At 49.5% G+C, this 25,766-nt stretch overlaps 1 protein-coding gene across 2 annotated transcripts in view; it reads right to left on the bottom strand.

The window, feature by feature from the left end:
* Positions 1-469: 469 nt before the first annotated feature.
* The window catches only part of LY86 (lymphocyte antigen 86), a 51,005-nt gene continuing 25,708 nt past the window's right edge, over positions 470-25,766 (bottom strand). Inside the window, exons 2-5 of one of the 2 annotated variants that reach the window (XM_027128288.1) lie at positions 25,185-25,271; positions 23,802-23,930; positions 4,463-4,515; positions 470-863 (exon numbers count right to left, since the gene is read on the bottom strand). In XM_027128288.1, the coding sequence (XP_026984089.1) occupies positions 780-863; positions 4,463-4,515; positions 23,802-23,930; positions 25,185-25,271 (353 nt within the window). In that variant the 3' untranslated portion in view covers positions 470-779. Of the gene's footprint in view, positions 864-4,462; positions 4,516-20,714; positions 20,985-23,801; positions 23,931-25,184; positions 25,272-25,766 lie in introns of those variants that run through there. The other variant, XM_027128289.1, reaches the window with a different exon arrangement.

The following is a 25,766-nucleotide window of genomic DNA, read 5'->3' as shown; positions in this document are numbered from 1 at the left end:
TGGCTCTGTACATGCATGATGTGGCCCCTGGTGGACATGTGGCTTTTTAATATTCCAGGGGACTGCAGGCTCCATGAGGGCAGGGACAGTGTCTGTCTTACTCCCTGGAGTAGCCTAAGTGCTGAGCACAGGGCCCAGCATGTGAGTGACCGGCCATGACTTGCTGAGTGAATTAACGAACACATTCACGAGGGCCACGGTGCGCCAGGGCCAGGACAGCCACGATTCAGGATAATGAGGTGTGTTCAGGGGAGACTGTGATGTATTGCTTGTGCGGTTTCGTCGGCTTCTGGGCTTCCCCAGGAGAAGGAACGGCTCACTCCCCAGTGCTGTCATTGCCACTGGGCCGCCACTGTCCTGAATCTCTCAGCATCACCGATGCCGTGGCAGCCCCGGCTCTGTGTGCAGAGGAACTTCCGTTAGAGCTACAGGACTGTACCAAGATTCTGTAACAGACCAAGAGGCACAATTGTGGTGCCGGTTTCTTTATTTTGGGCGACCAAGGAAGGGCCCCCAGGAGCTGAAAAAAGGGGAGTGATGTCAGGTGAGCACTTAGGGAAGAGGGACGGCCCCTCAAGACTGCTGGATGACCCCCAGGAGCTCCTGAGAAGCAGATGTTTCGGGGGGCCTCCTTACGTCCGCGGAGCCTGGGGACCTGTGGTCCTGGGGCTGAAACCAGCACCTGCGCGTCCCCAGAGGCTTGCTCTGTCGTCACTGGTCCTTCCTCACGGCAGGGCGAGTGTGGGAAGCTGCGGTCCCTGTGGGACAGCTCGCCGCGCTCAGGAACAAAGGATGGTGGCGTTGGCGCAGGCCACAGTGGAGCGGTCCTGGGTGTACAGCTGCAGCAGAACTTGGTACTCTCCCTGAAGGGATACGGGGAAAGCAGGAGGCGTGTGAGCCCAGAACCATCAACTTTCAGCAAGCGTTGCGGAGCCCTTCTACGTGCTGCCTCTGCTCTACGCACCGGGGATAAAGTCGAGCCGCACAGACCATCCCCACCCGCTGTGGCTCCCGGGCTGGCTGGGAGAGGCAGGTGGTGCCGTGATGAATGGCTAAGACGGAGGGCTCTCGTGTTCCCGACGGAGCTCCCCCGGGGGTGCTGGGCTGGCCAGGGGGTGCTGGGCTGGCGTGTGCTGGTGTGCAGCTTTAGGGAGGGTGGTGGTCGAGGCAGGTCCCCTGAGGAGGTGACGTTGGGGTGAGGACCTGAAGGTGGTACGGAAGCACGCCATGCCGGCTGCGGAAAGTGAGGGCCCGATGGGCTCGGGGGGAGAGGCCCACAGGAGGAGGGGGGGAGGAGGCTGGCGACGGCTTCCACCTGAGGCGTGGCCTGTCCCGACGTGCCTGTCAGCGGGATCCCTCCGGCTGCCGTGGGGAGAAAAGCCGGGGATGCGGGTAGGAAGCAGTAAGACCGGGTAGCAGGTGGCGAAGGTTTGGAGCAGGTGGTGGAGATGGGGAGAGGGGCGGGATTCTGGATGGATTCGGAAAGAAGAGCCGATAGGATTGGCTGAGGAAACCCACGTGGGTGGGAAAGAGAGGGGTCAGGGGTGACCCCGAGGACTCTGGCCTGAGCAACAGGAGGGATAAAGTGTTTCCTGAGAAGGGGGAGGCAGCTTGGGGGCCAAATCCAACGGCATGAAACCCAAACGCTCCGCTAGAGAAAGTATTTCTGCCCTTTAGGGTTCCTTTCTGGCGACAGCGCACCGCAGAGGACCTCCTCTGTGGTCAGGGAATGCCAGCCAGGCAGTGTGGAGCTGCAGAAGGAACCCAGGCCTGAGCCACGTGTGCCGTGCTCGTGGCTGAAGCTCCAGCCTGCCCCGCAAGCCACGTGGTAGGGCCAATCTGCAGACTCTGTGTCACCCGAGGAAGGGAAGGCATTTAATCTATATAAGCCGGAGGGAAGGAACAGATCAGACCACTGGATAGATGTTGCATGAAAGGTCTCGGGCTACGAGAGAGGCGCTTTCTAGCAATTAGCAGAGGCCCAGGAGTGAGTGAGTTCCCCAGAACTGATGGTGTCTCAGGCATGAGCGCTGCCGAGGGTGTCTTCCAGCACCCTTCACCTTGAAGATTCTCTGATGGTCTGGGCTCCCTGAGTCTGCTCAGATATCAGCAGCTGTGATTTCAGAAGCAGTGTTAGGAGTTTACATCAGAGTGTAACAGTTAGAGAATTAGTTCTCTGAGTAGAGACCAGCTCACGTTTGCGTCTGATGGTGTTTCATCATCGCCACCATTGTATCACCACCAGCTACTTTTAACTGTCCCTGTGCCCTTGAGTACACACCACACAAAGTTATTGAAAACCAACTGGATTTCCCCCATCGCTTTCTAAGCCTAGTGAAAGAAGTAGAATGTGAATGAAGGCGTTCCAGATTACGAATTACAAGACACACATACTCTGCTTTAAGGGGCGAGAGTATTTAGGCAACAGGGCCCACCTGTGGGCAGGAGGAGAGGATGATGCCCAGAGAGCAGGGGTCTTTCTGCTGTTTGAAGAGCGCTGGATTTGTCAGGTAGGAGTCTGTAGTTGCACCCTTTGCACTTACACAGTTCAGGCCGTACCTGCCAGTTGGCGTCCAAGTTGGAAGCCCAAAGGGCCTCTAAATTCTGAGTCAGAAAGCGGCAGCCAGATGCCCGCTGCAGGCAGCGCTTCAGTCGGGGCCGAGGGGCTGCTTGTGTTAAAAAGAAAATAACACCAAGACACTGAAGACTGACTGCTGAGTGGAAAATTTTTCGGCCAAGCGGGAGTAGAATTAGCACAAAGCCCATCTCTGGGGGATTTGGCGGGAAGAGGCGGGATCTGGGGCAGGTCTTTTAAAACCAAACGTCTTCACACCATTTCTGTCCCATATTAGGAAGCAAAGTCTCTGAGCCTTGCAGGCTGGCTGTCAGCCAGGGGCGCCGGGCTGGTCTTGGGCCAGCGTGGGAGCTCAAGTTGGGGATTAAGGCCTCCAGCTGCCTCTGCTGCATACGTGACAGATCACATGTGTCCACTCTGCTTCTGTCCCCTGTCAGGCCTGGCTGGGGTGGGGTCAGGGCTGGCCAGGTTTCTGCTCCCCAGGCCCAGGCCCCAGAAGGGGAAGAGGTAGGAGGGCTGGGCGGAGGGCATCTGTAGATGCTTGAACAAGGAGGCCAGGGGCCAGGTGACCTGGCCTTGTCTCAGTCTCACGTCGGGCAATGCCCCCGAGGAGTACCGTCTGTTGTTGAGGGACGCAGGTAATGCGCTCACTCACGCATCCCAGGTGGTTGCAATAAAGCTTTTTACATCTCTGCTACCTTTTCTTTCAAAGGGATCCTGTGACTTTAAGTTCTCTCGCCTCTATTTCATAGCAATTGCTAAGAGTAACTGTTTTTTTTTAAAAGTTAATAATGCAAGACTAAAGTTAATTGTTTGCAAATTTTAAGTCAATCTCCAGGGGAGGTGTGGGGAGGGTCCAAAGGAAAATGGAGGAAGAAAAAGAATTCAAATGGCAAAGATTTAAGGCAAAAAACTACGTGAGAGAAATTGTCTCACATCCTAGACGGGAAGAGAGTTTGCGCAACTCTCATATTATGCTGAAAGGCCTGAGGAGAAAACTCTGGAAGGCTGGACACTTCCCAACTGCCAGAGGAGTACTAGTGAAAGTCCAACATAGTCTGGAGACTTGATGGCTTGAGACTGAGGAACCCAGAGGCTGGGACAGAAAGGAGACATACAGGGAAATGAAACGAGTTCAAGAGATTCTTTATGGAGAAGGAGATTCTTTTCTAGAGTCATATCAGGTTTCGGAAGATGCAAAGGATGAAGTTGAAGACCAAAAAAGGAAAATGATTACATTTTTGTGACTCTTTTGATGTATTTCTGAAGGATGCTCTCAGGAGTGGTGTGTGGCGAATGGATCGCTATGTCAGAGCTGCTGGAGTGCAGCTGTTTCATAGTCACAGTATATTGAATGAAAAGGAATTAGAGGAAAAATCTACTCGTAGCTGTGAACCTCAGTAGTGAAGGTGCAGGACGTGGTCATTTTATTTGCTGGGTGGTGGCTCGTGAATCCTGTGCGAGAACAGTAACTGGGGAGCTTTATGCTTTCCGGGCTGTGTGTTTCTTACTTTCTCCGAACGAACAGCCCATCTGTGGCTGCTGCCCTTGCCTCAACAGTTCTAGCAGTGTGGAGACTCCCCAGACAAGGCCAACCTGCAGGACAGGGCCCCAGGATCCCTCCCCACGAGAGCTGTCTACACAGGGGCTGCCCCACAGGACAAAAGTGTTAAATACCAAAACGCCGAAAACTGTGCGTCAAGCGTTAGTAAGTGCTCACAACGAGGTAGCCGCTTCACTGAGAAAGGGCTCTCTTCGTGAGGGGCCAACAAAAGCTTTACGTTTTTAGTTTAATTCGCTCCTCCACCTCCTCTGCGTCTCCTTCTTTAAGAAACCGCTAGATACAGTAATTAAGGAACAAAACAAAACAGGAAACCAAAACCTTACCTCAGGAATTTCAAATCCAGGATTGTAGACAGGGCCGGCATAAGAAATGTGCTCTGGAGAGACAGACAAAACACACATGAGGTCATTCACTCATTGAAAACAAGAACGATTTGCTCTATTATCTGTGATTGCTGTGCTCTGGGGATCCATTGATGAAGACAGATGTCTCTGTGCAGACGTTGTTTATATGCTAATGAGGAGACTGATGGTACGTAAATCCCTAAATGAGATAGCATCCAGACTGTAAAAAGCGCGAGGAGGAGACACGCAGGTCATGGGAGGGAGGCAGATGGAGGGACGGTTAGGAGGCCAGGCTGGCCCTGGGATGCTCCAGGTTACATCCTAAGACAACTTCTGACAACTGATTGACCTTAGACAGTTCTGATCTCTTTGGGCTCAGTTTCCTCGTTTTTAAGATGGGTATAATAATGACAATAACAGAGCTGAGAGGAATGAGGAGAGTTAATCAACATAAAGCCCTGGTAACAATGTCTGGAAAGCCCTCAATAAATATTTACTAAAGTTACAAACTGGGAGATGCCATGTTTTGAGAAGGTGGGCTGGTCCGGGAAGGCATCGCTAAGGAGTGACGTTGCATGATACGATCTCCCTGAGGGAGGAGAGTGAGGCAATTATTATTATTATTATTGAAAACTTTTATTTGATATTGGAGTACAGTTGAGTAACAACGTTGTGTGTCAGCTTCAGGTGTACAGCAAAGGGATTCAGTTACACATATACACGTGTCTCTTCTTTTTCAAATTCTTTTCCCACTTAGGTTATTGCAGAGTACTGAGCAGAGTTCCCTGTTCTGTACAGTAGCTCCTTGTTGGTGGCTATCTATTTTAAATACAGCAGCTATTTAAAGAGCTGGATGAAGAGCACTGCAGTGCCGCGGAATAGGGACAAAGGCCCTGATGTGGAAAAGAATTTGAGACTGTGGAAGGATGGAAGGCAGATGGAGTTACCAAAGCAGAGTGAACGCAGGGGTCCATGCTGGGAAGAGATTGGAAAGACTGAGGGGAGGCAGATGGTCCAGGACCTTGAGGGCGCAGTGAGGAGCCAGGTGGCAAAAAGTCAAGTGAAGATACCTGATCTATGCTTTGAAGAGATCGTTCCGCTGTGTGGAGAGACCTAGAGTGGAGGCTGTTTAGTGACCGAGGAGAGCGATGGGTTGGTGAAGCATGGTGGTAGGGGGGAGATGGAGAAAAACTAATGGAATCAGGATGGTATCGGGAGGGTTTGGGACTAAGCATCTGAGTAGATGGGGTACCATTCACTGAGATGGGGGAGGCTCAAGAAGAAGGAGTGTGTGTGTGTGTGTGTGTGTGTTAACTAAAGAGCCCTATTTCTGGGAGGTGGTTATTAAGGGTCCTTGAAAGCAGTTGGCCACATGACTTTGGAATATGGGGGAAGAGGTCAGGGATAGAGCCAGGACCTACTGGAGTCAGGATGAGGATGAGACCTCCCCTAAGAAGACAGACTTAATGGGCAGAGAAGGGGGAAGGGCCAGGACCACTCCTGGGTCCCTCCAACATTCAGGAGTTAGGGAGAAGAGGGGAGGACAGCCAAGGAGACTAAGAAGGAATGGCCATGGAGTGGAGGGTAGCCAGGGAGTGGAGGGGGCAGAGAAGCCAGGAGGTGGATGGTTTTCAAAAAGGAGGGTACAGTCAACCATGTTGAATGCAGCTGAGAGTTTATGTAAGATAAGGACAGAAATGTGCGGTGGACTTGGCAACATGGAGGTCATTTGGTGACCTTGACAGAAACACTGGAGAAGTGAGAACAAACGCCCAAATGGGGTGAGTTGAAGACCAATACGGAGGTGAGAGAAGCAGAAAAACTGAATGAAAACTGGAGGAGGGTGTGGGTTAAGAAGGTTGTTTCTCTGAGATGGAGACACTGTACCATATTTGTCATTTGAAGTTAATGATCTTGAGAGAGACTGAAGACGCAGAAGAGAGGAAATAATGGAAAGGATGAGTGTTTCAGAAGGCGGGAGGGGAGGGATTTGCCCCTGAGGGGAGCACAAGGGTTGTTCCCATGTTTATAGGAGAGAAAACAGAGCAGAACAGGTTCAGACGTAGGCAGATCTGTAGATTGGCCAGTGGACCAATGGCAGGCTCCTGTCTGATTACTTCTGTTTCTTAGTGAAGGTCATGGGCAAAGAGGTGGAGGAATGTGGACGGTGCGGAAGAAAGTTACTTGAAAAACGACAGGATTGCTAGGCAGTGTTGCATTTGTTTGTTTGTTTGTTGTTTTTTGGGTTTTGTTTTGAGATTTGTGGCATAAATTTCAAGAGACTGCAGTCAGCCCAGATGCGTATTTTCTCAGCAGCATTCAGTAGCTCTGATCAAGGGTAGAGGGGGTAGATGGCTGAGTTGGGGTCTTGCTGGACAAATGTAAGGAGAGGAAGGCAAGGCTGTTGGGAAGAGATGCAGGGAAGTTGATGATAACAGACCATGGAATCTGAGGAGGGTACGGGAGACGATGAAGGCGGGAGGGGTTGATCGATAGTAAAATCTGCGGTGGAGTCGGCTGAATGGAGTTTCCGTCACTGCGATCCACGACCTAGAGTACCTGAGCTGAAGGATGTGGTGAAGCCACAGGGAGGACGGCTTGACGGCGAGATTTCAGAAATGGCGCCCTTGCTGCAGTGACCACGTGCAGGGCTCACGTGGGAGACAGTGCTGAGGCGGAAAGGGGGGCTTGGGTGTTGGAGGTGAGGGGGTCCAGGGGCTGAGACATCGTGGTGCTGGGTGGGTTCGTGTCAGTGTTGAATACTGAAACCTCAGACGGTGGCCGTCTCCTCTGTGATCCCCCAGCACCGTGCACTTAGCATACGACGAGCAGGGTGGCACAGACTCTGGGGCCAGACTATCCGGGCTGGGCTTGAATCTTGACTCTTTTTCTTGCCAAGTAAACGGATTACGTAACATCTCTGTGCCTCAGTTTCCTTATCAGGAAATGGGGTGATAATAACATCCACCCCATGTGTTGTGCACGTTGAGCACACGTAAGACTCTTGTAACAGAGTTCGAAGAGGGACGGGCGCATGGTAAACACTCAACTAGGACTTGCCTAGTTCGTCCGCCAACCCACACTACTGGCGTCTATTTAAAAGAGGCCAGGCGCTATGCTAGGTGCTGATGCCACGGTAGACAAGAATGTTATGTGAACCACCTGAATCACTGAGCACCCAGAACTCTACCCAGTTGTTTACAGGGCTGTCTCCTTCTCCGGTCAGGACCTCTGTGTCTCCTGGTTTACACAGCTCCCTGTACACTGCACAGAGCCCAGCACACGGCTGGGGTGCAATATGCGGTTAATGAACGAGGCCATCAAACGAGCAGACCCAGAGCCAGGGTGCGGTTTGCCAACCAACTTCATTCTTGCTCACGCTATTGTAATCCTCCTTCTGCTGGAAGGGTCCAGGCCTGGCACGTGCTGACAGAGAAGACAGGATTAGGGAAGGAGCCACTCAGAGCAGCCAATGCGGTGATGACGGTGGAGGGATGGTGGGGGAGGAGGCAGGAGAACAAACGCTTATCGGTTTATTGATGGCGTTGGGTGCCGGGCTCCTTAATGGCACGGTGATTTCCTACCTCGCCCAGCACCTGCTGCTTAACAGCTGCTCAGTTAGTATTTGGAGACAGACCAAGCTCTCCCCAATTAAGGGGCAGGGGCAGTGGCGGCGTGGCTGGTGCCAGAGCAGCTGCCCACATGGAACCATGTCAGGGGCATGAGGGTAACCTGAGACCTGAACTTCTACCACAAGGCCTGTGCCTAGCATAGCCTTTGGCTTCTGTGCAATGCCCATGTCCTACCCTTCCTTCCCACGGTCACTTCCTGGTACCTTGCAGGGATGACACGCAAACCTGGTGGGGGGGAGGACATCCCTATTTCATTGCTCGAAATGTACTGCTCCATTCGTTGTTAAAAGGAAACATATTTGTTTGTGGATATAAGCAAGAGGCTTATTGGAAACTGCTGCTCTGTACGATGTGGTATTAGAAATAGAAATGTTGAGGTCCTGAATCATATCCTCAGGAATCTTCCAGTGCGACTGGGGAAGAGTCAATGACTAGCTACAGAGTTAACTGTGTGAGGGGTGAGTAGAGGGTGTGGGCGGTGGACCTAAGAGAGCAGAGAGCTCAGCGGGGCTGCCGGGTTTCATCCGTAGGGCTGGAGGGTCTACGGCCCCAGGGCATACCGTTCCCGTTAGGATCCATGCTGCCCCTGGGGTTGTGCGGCACAGGGGCCCGGCTGCCAGCACGTGGTTTCTTTTTAGGACGTGATCTATTATCTCTTCCCTAGTGTACACTCTGACCCGAGTCAGGACGATCTGAGCAGAGGGTCGAAGAGACTGGGGACCCATCTACTCTGGCAAGAGATGCTTTGCTTCATTTCAGCCTAGAGCTGTCCACTTGCAGCCTTGTCGCTGATTCTGGGACTCCTAGGTAGCCTTCCAAGAAAATCCCTTTGCTTTTGTTGGCTGGACTAGGTTTTTGCTGCCCGCAGCTCAGGGACCATGGTCGCTAGGGGCAGGAACCAGTTAAAATCCCTCATGCTGGCCCTTGGAGAATGGGACACAGCCGACTCAGGAGCAGGGTGTGAGGACGGGAGTGAGTGTGTCCATCCATGTCAGGTCTGGTTGGATTCCCTCGGACACGTCTCGTACCCACTTCATACTTCTATCTAGTGTTCTGAGGTGACACAGTGCAGACTGCTTGACCCTGGAGGCTGAGAGACGGGCTCAGGGCCCAGCTTTCCTACTCACTAAGTGTCGATGGGTGATTTGCTTTCAACTATCCTGCGACTCAGCTTCTGCGCTTGCAAAATAGAAATAGGAACACCTCACCTGCAAGGCATTCAGAGGACTCGGAACTTGTGTGTCAGCTCACGGAGAAGATTGGGGTCCCCAGGAAGGGTGGAGACAGCAGTTGTTCGTTGTACAGTTATTCACTGGATGTGAAGGAGAGTGAGGTGTGACGGCTTGCGTAGGGGATGCTGAGAAACGCACCAAGGCTGGGTTTGGGAACCTTCCTCCTGAGCCTATGTGCGGAACTGCTAAGTTCTGCTGGTATCTTTTTTGTTTTTCTTTTAACTTCTGTTTTAAAAAATGTATGAGTGCTGTTCTTGGAAGAACACCAGGCGAGTGATATCTAGCATTTTGTTTTGCTCATTTAATGCTCTAAGATTTGCTTATTTGTGCTTCACTATTAAGGTCCTTTACTGGGATGAAAGAGTGTCATGAACTAGATCCTCTTCACTTTACAGTTTCAACTGGAGCTTTTCTGGGGACCCACGAAGTTCCTAAGAGTTGCTGCAAGTAACTCATGAAACTATCTTTTTTTTTAAACCAGATGAAACAACACCTTCCTTTTTCAGATCATCTCTGATTCGGAGATTCCTTTAATTAACATCCTCACACTCCAATACGATAAAAAGAGCCTCAGTATGTCTGTATCCACTTCTTCCTTTCCTTCTTTTGGATTCTTGATCAGTTTTTTTTTTTTTCTTTTTTTTTGTGATACACGGGCCTCTCACTGCTGTGGCCTCTCCCGTTGCGGAGCACAGGCTCCGGACGCGCAGGCTCAGCGGCCATGGCTCACGGGCCCAGCCGCTCCGCGGCATGTGGGATCTTCCCGGATCGGGGCACGAACCCGCGTCCCCTGCATCGGCAGGCGGACTCTCAACCACTGCGCCACCAGGGAAGCCCTTGATCAGTTTTTAATTGCAGTGAGTTAAAGAACTTCACCCTTCTGCCTCTGAATACTTGAAGTCATTTCTGCCGGTCAGCTTTTCCGGGGACCCAGGTCTTTGTGTGATTGGCACACAGTGTCTTTTTAGAGAGGAAATGGATTTTAAAATGTGGAAATTAAAGGTCCCAAAGAGTGTGGATCAGACTGATATGAGGCCGGGAGCTGCTCAGCAACCGGGGCGGATCCTGGCCCGGAGGGAAGTGCTTGTTGATCGTGTGGATTTCGTTAGATGGAGTCTCACCATTTCCCAGCCCTTGCTAGTATCTTACGGGAATTCCCTGCGGTCTTTCAAACTTATGACAAAATGTCATCAATATTTAAGCATCATTAAGGTTCTTGACGGTGTAAAAATACTTCGAGTTACAATTTATCAAAAATAGGCCGATTGTACATTCAGAGCAAAGACTTTTTTACGTGGATCCTTTATTCATTTACTCCCGTTTGACCCCCAGGGACTGGGGGGCAGCGTTGAACTAGGAGGACACAGCCCACGTCCTGCCGTCCCGTGAGTGGGCGGCGTCATGGGGTCCAGGAAGCGTGAACAAGGGCTGCTGTGGGCAGTGGTCCCAGGGTGAAGAGGGAGGTTCCAGGCAGACCAAGAGCCTCGTCTCTGGAGTGAGAGGGAGTGAGCGCTTTACTCGGAGTAAACTCTACACTTGTCGCTCCTCTCTGCCTTCGGGCATTTCCTTAAAGGCACCAGATGCAGCCACTTGTGAACCACGTCCTCAGCTCCCGAGCCCTGACCGGCCCTGCTTCCTTCAGTCTCCGACCCCAGAGGGTGTGTCAGCATCTCTGGTCCCACAGGGCAGTGCTGAGCTAGTTGCTGGGTAGGGCCCTCATTTAAATTAATAAAGAACCTGCCTGGGGTGGGGACACAGAGGAGTATTCACTGCCTCTGGGGTGGATGTGGCTATAGATTGAACCCCTGTGCGGCCCCAAAGCCTTGAGGTTCTATCAAGGTTTCAGTGGATTCCGGGCAGGGGTGGGCAGGTAGCCCCAGGCTAAGCCAGGCCCAGATCTGATTTTTTTATTATATATTTTTGGTGTGTCCTGATTGGTCAGCTTCTCTGTCTTCTGGGCCATGCAGCCTGTTACCCTCTAGAGCCTCGGCAGGTCCCGCCTGAGGGGAGGTCAGAGGAGGACTTCCTTGCTGTGAGCATGCCTGCACCATCTCAAGAGCGATCCTGCAGCTACACCGGTGCAGTAGGGCAGACGGGGCCACAGGGGATGTGAGTGGGAGCGGAGACTCCCAGTGTCCCGGGCCACGTCCCTTAGCCCGCCGTGGAATCATGGCAGCCCAGGTGGCAGCCACCACGCTCTCCGACATCCTCCCAGGTCAAGGGCTTCCCACTTTCCTGCTGCTCAGCAGCCCACGGAGGGCGACCGGGTGGTGCAGGACCGTGTCCCCCGGAGGACGCCCTCAACCAGGGAGGATTGGAATCCAGGGATAAATGCCCGCAGCCTTCTGACCTTCAGAGGGATGATTCTGAGACACACATCTCGGTTCCCCAAGGGTCCAGTGGGCCGACCCTACTCCACGCTGGCAATCAGGTCCCTGACACATCGCTCCCTGGCTTTTCCTCCTGCCCCGAGTCCGTCTCACTCCTCTCTCACCCTGCTTCCTGACATCACTATCCAATAAACTACCCCCCGAGTCCTTGTCTCTGGCTTTGCTGTGGGCGGGGAGGGACCCCAAACTGAGACGCTTCCTGGCAGAAGGTACACTTTTCCCAGTTTGTATGAAGGCCATGTAGGAGCTAGAGGTGGTCCTGGAAAGCTGGCTGCCAGTATATGTGGACCTGTTTCTGGTGATGGAGCCACGCAGCCTAGAATGTAAATCTGAAGCCCCTGGAACCTGTTCTCTGACTTTAGCCCCAAAGAACAGGAAGGAGGGTGGATGCCCTGGGTCGTCCCCGTGACGGCTCCAGCATCACCCTTCCAGAGAGGATACGGTGAAGAGAGAGGTGAGGACTGCAGCTGTGCCCGGAAGAGGGTGAGCTGGATGTGGGTGCGGCTGGGAGGGCGCCGGCAAGTCTGAGGGAAGAGGGAGCAGAGAAAGGAGGGGAGAGGCGCGTGGCCAGCCTCGCGGACTTTTTCCCCTTCATTCAGCTGGATGGAGTTGCACTGTCACTGAGTAGTCCGCCCAGTGGTGTAGCCTGTAATATATAAAGTAAACTTGAAAAACCTGGAGTTGAGAGCTTTGGGATTCCTTGGCATGTCAGATGACCCTTTCGTTGGGAGGATCATTTCTGCTGCTACTGAGGGCTCAGTGGTTAGAACATGATCGGTTTCATCCCCAGCGTATCACGAGATGTCCAGCCCGTTGTTGGCCCCTTTGGCTGCATGGAGGCTCAGCCTGTTCCAGGAATCGTAGCTTGTCCTTGTCAGAATCACAGTGGTACTTTGGAGCTCGTGACTATCTAATCAGAGTTTGGGCTCCTACACAAGTCACCTTAGTTTTGCCCATGCTGACTACTTTGATTTCTTTCCCTGTGCATTCAAACAGGCTTGTGAGATCTTCTGTATGACCCTTTTTTTTTTTTTTTGCGGTACACAGGCCTCTCACTGTTGTGGCCTCTCCCATTGCGGAGCACAGGCTCCAGACGCGCAGGCTCAGCGGCCATGGCTCACGGGCCCAGCCGCTCTGCGGCACGTGGGATCCTCCCGGCCCGGGGCACGAACCCGTGTCCCCTGCGTTGGCAGGCGGACTCTCAACCACTGCGCCACCAGGGAAGCCCTGTATGACCTTTTACTACTAGAGAAACCTACTGTTATTTATACTTGGAGACATTCACTGTGTACTTGCAATGGATCATGTATAAAACTATAAAATGAGCATCCTTCCAGGGCTTACTCATTCATGGTCCTGCCATTCCACCTCTCCAGCTTGTCACCCCGCCCTTTTTACCCTAATATCACGCTCCCTCTTCTCAATGACAAACTCCTATCATGGCTCATTGTCCATCTTACTCCCTTTAGAGAAATGTTCTCACACGTGGGTCTTGTCACTGACTTCTAGCCACATAGTTTTTTCTCTGGGCAGGTGACATGGCAGGTGGGAGCTTTATGGGGTCTGGGAAAGGGCGACAAGAACAGCCCAATAAGGCAAACCTTTTCTGAGCAGTGATAGGATCCCCTAACCAAGAAACCCGTATCTTGCCCCAGCTACACGAGCAGCTATATGATCTGTGAAGTTCTCAGAACTGTGACTTCTCGGAGGGCATGTTTCATTGAAAACATACAGAGTATGAGTTTTCCTTGGATTATGGACAACGATTTGGCCTCTTCACATGGTCACGGTATGCAGAGGTCGGACAAGCTGTACTGATTTTCCATTTGGAGATTGTACAGGCTACCGATGCCCTCCCCCCGCCCCACCAAAGATGTCCACGTGCTAATTCCCAGCACCTGTAAATACTACCGTACAAGGCAAAAGGGACTTTGCAGATGCAATCATGTCAAGGATTTTGAGTTGGGACATTATCCTGGATGATCTGAGTGAGTCCAGTGCAACCATAAGGGGCCTCATAAGAGGGAGGAGCTCAGAGGGAGAAGGTGATGCGAGGATGAAGCAGAGAGGAGTGATGAGGCTACAAGCCAAGGAATGCCAGCTGCCACTAGAAACTAAAAACGTCGAGGAAATGGATTTGCCCCCGAAGCCGCCAGAAGGAGCACAGTTCTGCTGACCCTGATTTCAGGCCTCTGATGTCCAGAACCGTAAAAGAATACGTTTGTGTTGCAAGTTACTGAGGTCGCGGTGATTTCACAGCAGCAGTAGGAGACTAACACACTGATCTTGGACTCAGAGAGGGGCCAAGGGTGGTGGCTTGTTTGGATTTGGGGTCCCAGCAAAGGGCCCTTTGGAACCAGGACACCAGCATAATCTAGGATTTCAGCAAAAGAGAAGGTACCCGGGCCTACGGCTGGACCAGAGAGTGAAATTTCTAGCATAAATTCATACAGCTGAACTCAGGACAGATGGTTAAAAAAATTTAGAGCCATATAGAAACTACCAGGTCAGTGATGTTCAATATAGCATTCTGCAAAGATGCGACTGTTCTATATCTGCAGCATTAAATGTGGCAGCCGCTACCCACATATGGCCATTAAGAGCTTGAAATGTGGCTAGCATGGCTAAATTTTTAACTTCATTTAAATGTAGATGATTTAAATAGCCATCTGTGACTAGTGGCTACCATATTGGACAGTGCAGTTTTAGGTCAGCACTGTCTAATAGAAATATAATGTGAGCCGCATTTGTAATTCGTATTTGAACAAAGGAAACAGAAACAAGTGAAATTAATTTAATAGTGCATGTATATTGACCTGAATATTAAAAATATTATAATTCAATATACAACCAATATAAAAGTATTGATGAGATATTTTAAATCCTTTTTTCATACTACTTTTTTGTACAAAGTCTTCAAAATGTGGTGTATACTCTACACTTAGAGCACATCTCACTTTGGACGGGCCACATTTCTGATGCTCAGTAGCCACTCAGGGCTTCCCTGGTGGCGCAGTGGTTGAGAGTCCGCCTTTCAATGCAGGGGACGCGGGTTCGTGCCCCGGTCCGGGAAGATCCCACGTGCCGCGGAGCGGCTGGGCCCGTGAGCCATGGCCGCTGAGCCTGCGCATCCGGAGCCTGTGCTCCGCAACGGGAGAGGCCACAGCAGTGAGAGGCCCGCGTACCGCAAAAAAAAAAAAAGCCACATGAGACTAGTGGCTACTGTACTGGACAGGGCTAATGATTACGTCACGGTGGCCCAGGAGGTGAAATGATTTTCCCCAACTTCATTTCTCCTACAGGGATTTTTTGTCTTTGCTGCCCAGGTTTCCTCTGTGAGACCTGTAACATCTGGCAGTAAGAAGGGAAGGAGGATTTGAACTTTTTTCCCTACCAAGCTAGTTTTGGATTTCTGTGGATAAGCATTTACTGTGACTCTCAAAGTACAAATTGTGCATCGGTGGGCTGATTAGATTCCCAGAAATGGAAATGAAGAAGATGGTGGTGGGAGGAAAGAGAAGAGAAGAAGTTGAGTTGATCTTCAGGCACCTGTGGCGGCCACAGGAAACGGCAGTGTGACTGGAAAGGATGAAATAGGCATCACGGAGTGTGGCCTTCCTCAGACTGGGGTTCTCAGAGCTCCCAGGCTCTTTGTTACCAGCAACCCATGGGGTCCAAGCTTTGGAGTGATACAGGGGAGCTGGAAGTTGGCTTCTCAACTAGCTTCTTAAATGATTATTACACGGAAGTGTAAGTCACTGAATCAGATTTATGAAATTCCACAGCAGGCCGAGAATTTGTAAAGGATCCCATGTTGTCTTGGAGAATTAAAAATTCTTTGGTCCTAGGTCATCATTAGCCTCAATATTCTGGGCTCAACAAAAACAAAGAATTGATGGATTTCAAAGGACAAGTTCGACACGTTCTTGGCTCATTTACAAAAAGGCATGAATTGGAAGATGGAGGGAAAGCTCCCAGGGCTACAGGATTCCTTAACAGGCCATATGCTTAACAGGCAATATGTTTTCTTTCTTTTTTCTCACTTTCTTTCTTTTTCTTTCTTTCTTTCTTTCTTTCTTTCTTTCTTTCTTTCTTTCTTTCTTCCTTCCTTCCTTCCTTCCTTCCTTCCTTCCTTTCTTTCTTTCTTTCTTTCTTTCTTTCTTTCTTTCTTTCTCTCTCTTCCTTCCTTCCTTCTTTCCTTTTCTTTCTTTCTTTCTTCTCTCAGTAAAAAAAGTCTTTTTTTTTTTTTTTTTTGCTTGGTCATTGCGGGCACCCTCTCTAGGGTGACCATTGTTTCTATTGTTTGTTTTGTTTTGGGCAGTTCAAGGGTGGGCATTTTCTGCCAATGCAATAATAAACCACCGTTTTTGCTGATTCTCCATGAACTTGCAGCAGCAGCTGCTGCCTGGTTATCACAAGCAGGAAATCCACAGCTACCTGAAGTATGCAGACAAAGAATAAAACATGAAGAGAAGAAAGGCTGAAGGCTAAACTGCTGGTGAGTCAGATTTCCAATTCCATGAGAAATGCAGACAGGACTCTCTCCTCAGGCGAAAGGGGGCTGCGTAGGCTCTGCTTCGTCAGCCACCAGAGAATACACAGCTTGGACCAAAGTCAGGCTCCTGCTACCTCTGAGGAAGAAGGTCCTAAACTTCTAAGCCTCCAAGGCTCTGCTGCCTCTCCAGGCCTTGTTCAAATGCAGACTTCCACGCTGAGAATGACGACTTCAGGGGCTCAGAGCCCTTGCTTGAAAAATCCCGCATCAGCTGCAGCACGTCGCTGCCATTCATCACTCGCTGAGGGCGTCCTGTACGCCAGACTCTGTTCTAAGGGCTTTGTACATATTGTCCGATTTTATCCTTACAACAATCCCGTGAAGCCACTTGTACCTCCTTGTTGTCAGATGCAGAAACCAAGGCTCAGGGTAATTTTGCCTGAAGTCACGTAACCATAAGGGACAGTAACGGTTCGTCACTATGTAAGTGTGGCTTCCAACCCTGTGCTTATTCGTAACCAGGCTAGTGGTGCCCAAGGTGTGGTCCCTAGACCAGCGTCATCACCCTCATCTGGGGACTTGGAAAATTCTCAGGCTCCTCCCCGGAGGTGCTGAAGGGGACACTGGGGGTGGGTCCAGCAAGTTGGGGTTGAAGAAATCCTACAAGTGATGGTGAGGCAGGTTCGAGTTTGAGAACCACTGGACCGGGCTAAGCTGCCCGCTCTCCAGGGGTGAGGCAGGCAGCAGAAAATCCTTACAAAGTAATAGTGGCTTTGGCATGCTGCCTGCAGCTCTAACATGACAGTGAGGATGATGATGGCAGAGAACCTGTGTGATTCCCAGGTGGCGGAGAAGCATCGCCCCCTCCGGGGGTCTGTTGACTCATCCAGAGGAAATGGAACCAAGACACACGAGTTCCCACGTAGGCCACACTGTCATCTGGGCTCTGACCAGTGGTGGGTGAAGGACAGGCCCAGAAGCTGGGATGGGGAGAGACTGAGGAAAAATCCCAAGGACCAGCAGAGCAGAAAGCCTGAAGCAAAGCAACTTGGAGAAGCAAGAGGTCTACAACGGCCCAGAAGTCGAAGATGAGCAAACAGGCAGGCGATGCTACCCCAGAGAAGATGTATTCTTAAACTGAGGCCTCAGGTGAAGCCACTTATTCCCCTTCTTTTAGAGCAGAAATCAGTGACTGAGTTCCTGGGGCCTGCATTTATTAGTAACGTGTGCCGGGAATGCAGAACATTTGAAAATTGAGGCCCGAGGTCAGGCTGCGGTGTGCTTGGTAGAGGCTTTTGGGCCACTGGCATGGATAAACGGTGGAGCTTCTTCAAGGTAGCACTTGCCTGGAAGGTGTTTTGTCCTGTTTTCTCCTATAGGTGCAAGGTATGAGGCATTTTGCAGAAGGCGTTTGTGGGAATTTTTCCAAATCGAGGCAATTTCCAAGCTTCTTCCATTTCTTAGACCCGAGAAAAAGAGCACTTAGAAACAGAGACAGCAAGGGCAATGGAGCTCTAGCTGATGAAACGTGAATTGCTGATCTGGACAGAGCCGTTAGGACTGAACTCTATAGTTACTGTCAGATTGAGAAGCCTTTGCAATTGATGGTCTCGGGTGATGTCCGGGCTCACGTTTTCAGTGTGAACCAGGACAGACAAGAAATGCCCAGGTTTTTCAAGAGGGAGAGAAGACAGGTGGCTGGCATGAGCGCCCACTAAGATTTCACCTTCATCTATTCATAGGTGTGCAATCAGTGAGATGTGCAGGAGCGTCCCTTAGCTGCCGTCAGGAATAGTATCTGCCTTGCGGGCAATGTCAAGTCAGACCTGAAAAACTGTTCTCAGGGGATCTTCTCTGCCGTCTATTGAAATTCATCTAATTATGATGTATTCCCCACTTTGGACAAACACTGAACGTAGGTAAGCTTGGATTTACACAAAAGATAAACTAGGGAGCAATTATTTCTTGACTCATCAGCTTGCAAAACGTGTCACTATCATACTTACTTTAATTCCAAGCTTTCCCGATGCATTTAAAATTAAGTCCACAACTAATGTTTGCCTATAGCCTATATATTGCACGAAGTGAGGTATGTCAATATCTGCTGTGTGTATCTCATAATAGATTTTTGCTCCTTCTGGAAAGCGGTTGTTGCACATGGTCAGGGATGGGTGCACCTGCGTCAGCAGTTCTCACGGGACTGCTGTCTTCTCTGCGATTCTGACACATGTATGACGTCAAGTCCTCTCATCATGTTTCCTCCATGTCAATGACAGCCGTCAAGTGTCAAAGAAGAGCCCTTACCCTGAAGGTCTCCTAGTTTATGATCTTATATATCCTGTGCGTACGTGTGCACACACATGCACATGTGCACACACGCAGGCACACGCTATCTAACCACATGGAGATTCTACCGGCATTAGTCTTATAACCTGAGACACAGACCTACTAGAGAATGGACTTGAGGATACGGGGAGGGGGAAGGGGAAGCTGGGACAAAGCGAGGGAGAGGCATGGACATATATACACTACCAAACGTAAGGTAGATAGCTAGTGGGAAGCAGCCACATAGCACAGGGAGATCAGCTCCGTGCTTTGTGACCACCTGGAGGGGTGGGATAGGGAGGGTGGGAGGGAGGGAGACGCAAGAGGGAAGAGATATGGGGATATATGTATATGTATAGCTGATTCACTTTGTTATAAAGCAGAAACTAACACACCATTGTAAGGCAATTATACTCCAATAAAGATGTTAAAAAAAAAAAAAGTTTACTGCAGCTTCCCTCCTCAGGGTTAGTAATTAGGTGTGGTCTCTAGGGACATTCAATTTAATCCCAATTCAGTCGTAAACATTGATGGAGCCAGTCTGAAAGCATCAAGACCAAGCAAAGCAAATGGATCTATATGACCTGATGCCAGGAGGAGAGAAAGGAGCAGGAAGTAGAGTAGGAAGTAAAACAGGGGCCGAGTTTGATTCCTGCTAAATGAACCCACAGCCAGTAAAGGGGGCTGTGGGAACACAGGGAAAGATGTGTACAGAATGGATACGAGATGATCCAACACTTTGATTCAGATTCTGTGTAACTCCAAGTATCATTGAGTGTTAAGTAGATTATGATTCTTTTTTGAAAACTCTTATTTACTATCCGGAGGGGAGAGAATTCATCCTCTCTAGTCTTTCCTACAAAGATCAACTAATATTTAAAAGAGCAACCTTGTAAATTTATTATACTAACGAAAGAGATTTCCAAAAAGATGAAAATAAGGTTCTGCAGTGCCACCGTTTAGAGGTAATCATGATTAACACCCAAGTGTATACTGTTCCAGAGTGTTTTGGTGTATACACTTGCATACATTTTAATAAAAACAAAATCCAATAGTAGGTACTCTTTATGGCAGCTTCTCTGTCACTTAACAATATTTTTATGAGTATCTTTTTATGTACCTTCATAATCTCCTACAGCATCACTTAAAAGCACAGCAGATTGTACCTTTGTTTGGCTGAAAAATTGGCTGAATTCCGCCAATTCCCTATAATTGGACCTATAGGCTGTTTCCCCCAAATTATCCATCACACCCTAAATGGGAAGGTCAAAAGAGCATCATTGGCTCTTCGAATCCCATGTGCTTTTGCCTTAGAGCTAGCTGAGGAGGATGCAGAAGAAAAGGCAACATTTTATTCACACAGTCTTATTAAGCCTGACCCATTCTGCAGTGTTGTCTGGCTTGGGGAGCAGCCGGCTGGGTGCAGAGGAATGCCTCGTAATGCCGTGGAAACATAACTCAACTGTGGCTGATACCGTACGTACTGTGTGGCCTGTGGTGGGGACACAAGTCTTGTCACCGCTCTGCTGAGAAGGACCTGCAACCCCGGAGGCACTCAGCTTTCTCCTTAATACATCACCAGCCATCACTGGTGTTTGAGCTGGAATTGACCTCACTGCTCATTGGTGCCGTTTTGTCCCCTTTTCTAATCACTTCTTTTCAATAGAATCATTCCTGCAGTAGGCTTGTGGGTGGGTTAAAAAAATTTAATAACTCTGAATGTAAGATTTTACTCTTTCTTGGCTTATGTAATTTACATAAGCATTTGTTTATGCCGCATTTGTGTATCGCTTTTCTGATCAAATTTCCTGGCGATTCCGCAAGTTTGGCTTCTCAGCCCCCCGGTGCAATTATTAACCCCACAGCAAGAAAGCCAATAAATGGCTGCAGGGCTGCCCAGTGTTCAGATAAGATAAACACCACCCTTTCAAGCTGCTGAACTGAATTGGACGACCTCCGTTTTGGGGAATAATATCTCTTCCGTTTTGTTAAACTTATTAAAACCATTCACGGAGGAAAAACTAGTTCAGTGTTTTTAAACTTGGAGGACCAAGATATTTACTAGGGTTTGATGTGCTTTTTGCCTGTGGCATGCATAAACATCATCAGATGGTCACTTCTGAAGTGGGCTGGTAAACTTGCATTTAGTCCATCATATGCAAATTCAATTATTTATTATTCGGTGCCAGGCTCTCTTTGTCAGGTCTGCAGAGATAGAAAGGAGCAAGAAAGATTCCCCCTTCCTTCAGGGAGATCACAGTTTGAAGTGTCTTCCTTCAAGGAAGACTCACACGCACACACACTATATAGTATAACTTCAACTGAGATAAGTAAGAATGTGATACTCCAGGAGGATCCAGAGGGAGCATTTCACCAGGCTGGGGGCTGGAGGAAGGTTTCCCAGAGGAGGTGATCCTTGAGTTAGGTCTGGGCAGAAGACAAAGGGGGAACAGATATTCGAGGCCAAGGGGACCATCAGAGCAACGTCATGTGAGTGAAAACACAGGGTGTGGTCGGACAGTGGCAAATGACTTATGATAAAGCTGGCGCTAAGGGTGCATCCTCGTGGGGCAGCATGTGTCTAGAAACAGGCTAGAGTCAAATGTGTGATGAACTTTGGTCACTAAAGAACTTAGACTTTGTTCTGTAGAGATGGGGACTCTTGGAGTCTTTTGGGAAGAGGGGAGACGTGATCAGATCAGTATTTGAGAAAACCATGCTGGTGGCAGTAGGGAGGGAGGGAAGCCAATTAGAAGCCATTTCTGTCATCCAGGAGGGAGATGGGGAGACTTTATCCAGGGAGTAGAAGGAAGGAGGAGTGAAGGACAGCCCAGTATGTGTCCGTTCTTACTAAGCTGGCGGTACTTCCAAGCATACCACTATGCCAGTATGCTTGGAAGAATGCATACCATACATTTGGGTTCAAGAATACTTATTTGGGAAGAACACTGGAAAGATAAGCCAAAGACAGGAGATAGGACAGTAGACGCTGGCTAGAGGTATCAGCTTATGAAGACGTCAATCTTTCTCAGGGGTCTTATTATTTAGTTATCAGTTCAAGATGCTTTGAGGTCCTCCAAAACATTCTGTAAAATCAGGAATGCTGGCAGACCATCAGCATTTTATGCTATATTAATATAGCCTCTAACTGGCTTTCAAAGAACCTAAGGCAATCAGGAAAGTAATTCTGTATTACATTTCCCAGATTGCCCTGCTCCAACAGGTTGAATCCATTGGGAACGACCTCTACCCATCCAGTTTCCTTGGCATTTTATACCTCTTTAATGCAACTTGGAAGAGTTGTCTCGTGACTCTCCAATCCCTTCAGACCGTCATGAGTGGCTTTGAAGGCAGAAACTATTTTTGGTTCATCTTCAGGCTCCCCAAAGTGCTTGGCATGGAGTAGGGACTTAGTGTGGAAGGAAGGAAGGAAGGAAGGAAGGGAGGGAGGGAGGGAGGGAGGGAGGGAGGAAGGAAATGGGAAGGAGACTGACTGTAGGGTTAGGAGTTTGGTACAGGCATGGCCGAGGGCAGGTAGAAAAAGTTAAATAGGGGCCAACTCATAAGAGTTCACCGTGCTGGGGAAATACATCAATGCACCCGATTAATCAGAAATATTTCCAGTAAGTTGAAAAAGGAAAACTGACTAATCATTCTTTGGTAGGTTAGTTAAGAATTTTAAAATGTCCTGATTCGAAACAAAGTCAGATCACTGGCCAAAAAAGAGTTCTTAAATAATAAATTTTAAATAAACTCCGGGTCAAAAGGCACATTCATACCTTTCATTGTTTGCTCTTTTGCTCATTCATTCCTTAGAAGCCAAGATTACGGCTCTGGAGCCAGCCTGTCCAGGTTGAAGCCATGGGTCCCTCACCAGCTCTGTGACGGCACAAGGTCCTAAAGCTCTGTGCCTTGTTTTCTGCATCTGTAGAGTATTAATAATACTAACTCTTGAGGGTGGGGTAGGAAGCAAATGACTCACTGGATGAAAAGCCCTTAGAACAGTGTGTGCTACCAGTGCTTACTATTGCATTAGCTATTTCACTGTCTATGTGCTGTTCTTAGCACTCCCTATGTATCAGTGCATTCAATATCCTGGGAATAAGAAGGTGGAGATGGTAGCACCCCATCCACAGGAAGTCTACGGGGGATGACAAATGAGAGTGAGGGATTGGAGGCCAGCATGGCAGGTGCTAGAACTGAGTTATGAGTCCCACACTTCGGGGAGCAGAGAGGAGGGTCGCGAGGGAGGACTGAGCTGAGGCTTGTCGCCTGCACATCACAGCCAGGTCCAGCCTGCTCCTTCCAGCCTGCACGCCCTAAATTCCCCCATTTTCCTGCACAAACCTCCCTTGTCTGCATCCCTTAGGATGGGAAGGGGACCCCAATTCTTCTCGATTGTTTGTTCAGAAAGCATAACTGGCTGATTTCTCTCTAGTTTGCGTGAATGTGGAAATAGAGAAGCAGGTGTTTGTGGGCTGTGGGATTAAGGGGCTGCTCCCCCTTGGCCGACGGGGACGGGAAGGAGGCCCTGGGAAGGGGGACGAGAGCAGCTTCCGGGGAAGGTCAGTCACAGGTCAGACCCAAGTTTTAGTTAAATACACAGAGGCATCTCAGGGCCTCAGTGAAGACGGTGGTGAGGACAAAGGAGGACGTGGCGGGGGACAGGCCAGAGTGGGGTACGACTAGCAGAGGGTTGGGGGTTGGTGAATTGGAGAAAGAGGAGATAATACAGCGGGTTTCACACTTCTGTTCAGTATATTTTGAATCAAGATAGCTAATGTCCCTATTGGACATTGGCTCAAAGGGAATGACCACAGTTCAACAGTGACATTTGGAAAGCTTCATTTTATCCCGCCAGCGTATATCGAGGAGACCCTGCCACTAAAGGGATCGCTGACGAGAAGCCTGGAAACACTGAATCTCAGTGGATTTGGGGAAGCTACTGGTTCTTTCTGTCGCTAGTCATTTTTCACAAGGTGCCACCACTGACAGTAACAAGTTTCTCTTTGTAAACACCCGATAGGCACGTTTCATTTGCTGTTCACACTCCCCCGTAAGGCAGGCCCTGTGGGATGGGCCGTGTGGTTGTTTTTACACAACACGTGATGATACGTGAGGTTAAGCTCGTCCACAGGTGAGGGGGGAGACCCAGACGCCGGCCTGGGTGTCCTGACCTCCACCGTGAGCTCCTGTCCACCTCCCTCTGGGCCTCAGCCAGCCATCAGCCAGCCAGACACCTACCTCCTTTCCTTCTTCCGCAGAAAGAAAACTTGGGTTGATCCACTTCACAGATGGGGTAGGAGAAGTTCAGAATGGACAGGCCTTTACTGAAGAGAGCAATGTCCAGAAACAGCTCCTTGATGTCCTCCCCTGAAGGGAAAGGGAAGACCAGCTTTCCTGTTAGTGTGGGGTTTGCTGTCCATCACAGTGTTCAAAACTCATAAAAGCATGAGCCAAAGGACCTTTCTTTTCCAGAAATCTGCACTGTATGGGGAACAGTTTTCTTTTTTGGTAAAACAGCACTGGGGCAACGCTACTGGGACAGCCCTGGGGATGAAATGCGGCCCTTTCACGAACTTCATCTGCTTGGAGCAGGTAGCTGACCTGCTCCCCTGGCCTGATGCCATGGCCCCTGAATGTGGCGGCCGGGGGCCTGGCTTCCACAGCTTCTCAGCTACGTAGTCCCAGGTGCCTCCCCTGAGAGCAGTGGGCTGTGGTCCAGCCTGCCTACCCTCACCGCTGTTGGCAGGCAGACATTGTCCCGTTGTCACACGGGAAGCTTCCGGCTGCTCTGCAGAGCTGGCTCCCGACTTTCTGCCTTTTCTCCATCCCTCCCTTTTATGTTTCACTCACTCCTCCTTCTATTCCTCTTTCCTCTCTGTCTCTCCCTAAAGCATCCATGGAGCTGCTGGTATAGAGCCCAGAGGCTGTGCAGGGTCTGGAAATATGAAGATGCGCGAGAGTTCTTGGCCTCCGGAATGTTCCCTCCGTTTCTCTGGAGTGATCCCACATGCTCAGTTTATTAACTCCTTCTGCCCTGGTTTTGATGAATCTGTGTTAGAAAGGAGATACACTAGCAGCTGTAGCAATGTAATGACCAACGGTAATGACACGACCACGTAAAAATAAACAATCAGAAAGCATTCTGGCTCACGGATTGGGGTGCAGGGAGAAGATATTCCATGTCTTTGCCTGTGTCAAGGTTTAAGAACTTATAAGAGCTATTTGGGGAATGAAATAATGCAAAGATAAACCATGCTGCTGGTTGTGGCTTGTTTGGGGCTGAGATAACTAAGCAAAAAAGGTCTCTCAAGCAGACACCAATATTTAGGCTCAAAATATTTTCTTTATTTTGCTGCATATACTGATTCCAGGTGCTTGTAATACCCAAATGAGTGCCTGGGGTCTTTTTGGTACAAAAGCACAGCATTAAGTGAGAGTTCGGCTCTATCTGGATATTACCCAGAGAGAGAAACGAAAACGAAAATGGCACTAGAGTTAATTCCAGAGAGAGATGGGAGCAGTGGTGTCGCCACAGCCGCCACAGTAAACACGGGCAGCTGGGCGTCTGGGCCGCGAAGAGGTTGTGTAATGTTTTATATTATGTCAATAATTTTTACTTACTCAGAATGATTCCAAATCTGATGTTGATATTTGGTTTTACTTGTTTGAGACACTGGTCAACAGACAAGCCAAAATCTTGTAATGCGTCTGCCAAGAAGAAGACAGCGGATTAGGTGTGAGGACACTGCACATGCTGCAAGCTCGTATTCAAAGTGTACAGCAATTCTTTTTTCTTTTTTTAATTATTATTATTTATTTTAACATCTTTATTGGAGTATAATTGCTTTACAATGGTGTGTTAGTTTCTGCTTTATAACAAAGAGAATCAGCTATACGTATACATATATCCCCATATCCCCTCCCTCTTGCGTCTCCCTCCCACCCTCCCTATTCCACCCCTCTAGGTGGTCACAGAGCACCGAGCTGATCTCCCTGTGCTATGCGGCTGCTTCCCACTAGCTACCTATTTTACGTTTGGTAGTATAGATACGTCCATGCCACTCTCTCACTTCGTCCCAGCTTTCCCTTCCCCCTCCCCATGTCCTCAATACCTGTTTTATTCCTTCCTTCCTCCCTTCCTTCCTTCCTGTATCCGAAATACTTTTTTTTTTTTTTTTTTTTTTTGCGGTACGCGGGCCTCTC

This window comes from Aethalodelphis obliquidens, unplaced genomic scaffold (genome assembly GCF_003676395.1).
Source record: "Aethalodelphis obliquidens isolate GAN/ISIS:26980383/991018 unplaced genomic scaffold, ASM367639v1 scaffold34, whole genome shotgun sequence".
NCBI lineage: Eukaryota > Metazoa > Chordata > Mammalia > Artiodactyla > Delphinidae > Aethalodelphis > Aethalodelphis obliquidens.
Note: the sequence above shows the minus strand (reverse complement) of the source record. Positions and strands in the feature narration are given on the sequence as shown.